The sequence below is a fragment of the Trachymyrmex cornetzi genome, unplaced genomic scaffold (genome assembly GCF_001594075.2).
Source record: "Trachymyrmex cornetzi isolate Tcor2-1 unplaced genomic scaffold, Tcor1.1 scaffold643, whole genome shotgun sequence".
Lineage (NCBI taxonomy): Eukaryota > Metazoa > Arthropoda > Insecta > Hymenoptera > Formicidae > Trachymyrmex > Trachymyrmex cornetzi.
Window position 1 is genome coordinate 6,943 of NW_017299963.1, and position 4,198 is coordinate 11,140.

The following is a 4,198-nucleotide window of genomic DNA, read 5'->3' on the forward strand; positions in this document are numbered from 1 at the left end:
GATGAACCATAGCCAAAACTGCGAGCAATCTAGGATCATTATTATTATGAAGTCTATTCCTTCGCCTTTCGCGATAAAGTTTTAAAGGATTATTACGAGATCTCCTTTGTGTTCATAATTTGTTGAGCAGTAGGATGGCGGCGATTTGGGAATCGCTCCGCATAAGTACGGGCAGTAAGTTTGTAATTTCTACCACATTCACCAAAGGTTATAAGAATATCGACTACTTCTGTAGGCGTATAATTTGCCATTTTACTGACCAGAATTTTATCAGATTACAAATGTTAAAAAAAATACATAAACACTTGTGACTTTGGCACCAAATGGACAAAATTTTGGAGGGACTTAGAGGAACTCCATCAGAAAGTTGGAAAGTTTAATTTTCGATTTTGAAAGTAAGGTATGCTAATATCTAAAGAATCACAACAAGAAAATACATATGTAGCATAAAATTTTATTAAAAATCCCTACTTGACCTTGAAATGGTCATGAAAATATGGGTTCAAGGACATTGTCAGGGTCATGGTTTGGTCTCCCCTCGATATCCAACAATTTTTCTCACAAACACTATCCGGGAAAAATCAAGATTTTTTGGCTTTCTGCTTCGATTAGGAATTTGTTTGAAATGACATCTATGGTCAACTTTGACCCATAACATGAAAGTTCATCTGGACGTAAAATTTTGCGCTCTTTCAAAATCCGGGATCAAAAATATGGGTTTCTATTTGAAAATTGAAAGTAGACCTTCAAATAACCTTGACCATGAAGGTCAAGGTCATTGTCAAGGTCATAGTTCAATCAGCCCCTTCATATCCAACAATTTTTGTTTTAAACATTTTTTTATTTAATCGCGATGTTTCAAGTTATTTGGCTGTCTAAGTTAAAATGGGTCACCCTGTATATATGGGGCAGTTTTCTAGTAATGCAAGTATCACAAATGTATATATTTTTGATTCTCGTCACGTACCCTTCTACAAGCTACAAATCATGCAATACAGTTAGAAAAAATTGAAACATATGGTACATATAAACCTATATTAGTTTTTACATTGAAAATGATCCGATCGGTATCGAAACGTCTATACGAATATTAAACATAATAAAATTTTAATTGGCTCTAAGCCCTTCGTGAAATTAATTAACAAACTAATTACTATTTCATTTTGGACTTTTAGCCTAAGAAGAGGCAGACGACGAAGAAGCGAAGAATGTAAAATAACCATTTATAAAAATTATATGTATGTAATTTATACATATAATTCTTATAAATGGCTATAAAAAATTGATATAATAAACACATATTTATATGTGCCTTTGTTTACTTCGATAATTACCTATATTATTAGAATTGTGTATTTAAATTTAATATTTTCGAGAACTATATTTACATTACGCAAAATTGACTAACAGACGACTTATGGTCGTCATAAAGATAATTCTACTTTTTTATAATTTTACTTGCATTTTTAAAAATAATACTACTTGAGATTTTAAATTTAGCAAAGACAATACCACTTGGACATTACTTTTTCATTTGGTAGAATTATTTGGTAAAACTTAACTTGATATTTAGACTGAACCATATAGTCAGTTTTTTCATGGTACTAATGATACGTGTTATTACAATAAATAAATAATATATCTTTTTTTTAAATATATATAAATAGAGAAGACAGTTTCAATTATATTTAATAAATGATACGTACATCAAAATTAACTAGATCGTAAATATACTAAATAAACTAAACTTTTTTTAATTGCAACAGAATAAATTTTTATTTATAATCTTTACGTGTAATATATTTAAAGAATCATTAGAGTAACACCATTCCGATTTTTTGCCTGTTCCCAACGTATACGTGTAAGTGACCACGATTAATTTCTTCGCCCTCGTGAAATATAGCGCTTATTACCGACTATCGATAAGTTTTTTAGAAGTACCGTTTACAAAAGTGTATAAATTGAGCTGTATTACTAAAACGGTTAAAGTCAATTCGAATACGGTTTTCTTTTTCAGAACGGTACCCTTACATTCCTTACAATTGTCATTTATCGTTTCCCATTTCGAAAATTCGAAATCAATCAAAGTTTGCAGAGTAACACCTTTTTCCTTTTTAATGTCGGCTGTATAGATAATATAAGTAAATAACTCTTTTCCAGCGTAGTTACACTGTAATTACATTTGGCATTTAAACAAGATGTTACGTGCTTCAAATCGAGTTCTAATACATCATCGATTTAGAAATACGTCGACATTAGAGCTGTGAAAAATTCCCAAACATCTTGTTGTATTCGTTCTTCGAAGCGTTCTCCGACAGATCTTCTAATCGCTGAATGTTGTAACGGTTATGCTCAACGTACACGCAGATAGCATCAGTCAATGCGTTCGCTACTTTATTTTTCAGTATTTGTTGCTGATACGTTTTCTCCCAAACATAATTCTACACATCATCAATGATATGAGGTATGGACCATCGAATTATCGAGTGGAACAATCCGATCGCGAAATATTGTCAACCGTACAGGTCGAGGTGCATAATCAGAATTTCTTTCGAGTAGCGCATAGAAACCATCTATCATCGTTTCCGTCAACCATTCTTCGGAATGTAAAATGTTCTTCTCCATATTACCATAACAGAACTTGTGACACTGACGATCTATTTTCAGTTGGCATTTGAGTCCTCTTTTCAATATGGAATTATTACTTAACGTAGACCTGCGACAAATGTACATGTTTTCCCACTACATTTCCTGCAAACTTTGGAAGGTTTAATAGTCATCCACGTTAAAAAGTTATTAAAGATGAAATAAGGAATTCAACACTGATGACGCTGACCATAACATATATTGACAAGTTAATGACCCTTAGTGACCATTGAAGGGTTTCGTTAGTTGCTCGTTGCTTATTAAAGGGAGATTCACCTTTGCAGGCTTCAAAAAAGATCGAAATTTTTTTTTATTTTGATTCCTACATATGTGTAAAATATCCCTGTAAAAGGTTTTTTTTAAATTCGCAATATTAACGGAGTTATGAGCTCAAATACGTAATGGCGCACGGGGCTTTAAGCGCTTACCAGCGCAAATCATCACGTCAGAATCATCAAGAGAAACCAGAACAGCTCGGCCATTGGAGAAATTGATGGAAAACCAGTTATATGAAGACGAGGAAGGATTATTATTTGGCCCTGGTATTGCAGAATCGTAAGTGCATTAAAAAACTTGTTATATGTGGAAAAAGTCAAACCAAAACTTTAAATGCGTTTTTCTCAAAACTACATTTTTCGACCTGAAGGAACTAATAATCCAAAAATCAGGGTTGGATAAGTTAATGTTTTTCTTTAAACTAAATTAAATTAAAGTTATTGGCTTATAAAATTAATAAAATTAAGTTAAAAGATGAAGAAATAAAGAATTAACTTAATAAAAGTTGTTAAGATCGAATTAACTTTCCGGGAGGGGCGGTCGACCCGTCCGGGTGATGGTGTGCGTACGCGTACGCGATCTTGTCCGGGGCCCTGTACGAGGCCCCGATATGGCACGGGGAGGCCCGGGCCAACCGCCGGATTCGCAAGAATCTGCACAGCGTGCAAAGACGGCTGGCCCTACGAATAGCCTACAGGACCGTGGCGCGCGACGCCTTGGCGGTCCTCGTGGAGATCCCCCCGCTGAAGTATGTGGCCGATGCCCTGGCAGAATCCTATGGAGGTCCCAGGGAGGTGTCGTAATCCCCGGGGCCGCCAACCTCTTTAGAGAGGTGGCCCGTCGGCAGGTTTTCCACGAATGGCGTGACAGCCTGCGGAACAGCCCGCCGACCAAGGGGACCCGGACCACGGAAACCATCCTCCCCTGCCTTGACGAGTGGGCTGGCAGAGGTTGGGGCGGACTCTCGTTCCACCTGACGCAGGTTCTCACCGGCCACGAGTGCTTCGGTGAGTACCTGTGTCGTATCGGGAAGGAGCTGATGACGCAGTGCCACCATTGCGACGAGCCTCGGCACACCGCGCAGCACACGCTGGAAGTGTGTCCAGCGTGGGCAGAGGAGCGTGGTGCCTTGAGGCGTGTTATAGGGGAGGATTTCTCCCTGCCGGCGGTCGTCAAGGTTATGGTTGGCAGGGAGAAGGCGTGGATGGCCGTCTCCTCCTTCTGAAGCAGCGTCATGCGGAGGAAGGAGGAGACGGAGAGAGGGAGGGAGAGGGCG

General features: G+C 37.7%; 1 protein-coding gene across 1 annotated transcript; it reads left to right on the forward strand.

Moving 5' to 3' along the window:
• Window positions 1-3,532: 3,532 nt before the first annotated feature.
• On the forward strand, window positions 3,533-4,147 carry LOC108766986 (uncharacterized). The gene has a single exon (XM_018516602.1). The coding sequence runs from the start codon at window positions 3,533-3,535 to the stop codon at window positions 4,145-4,147; it is 615 nt and encodes a 204-aa protein (XP_018372104.1).
• Window positions 4,148-4,198: the final 51 nt, after the last annotated feature.

What these genes read in the sequence shown, in the direction of transcription:
- LOC108766986 (XM_018516602.1), top strand. Translation starts at nt 3,533, where the DNA reads ATGGCACGGGGAGGCCCGGGCCAACCGCCGGATTCGCAAGAATCTGCA.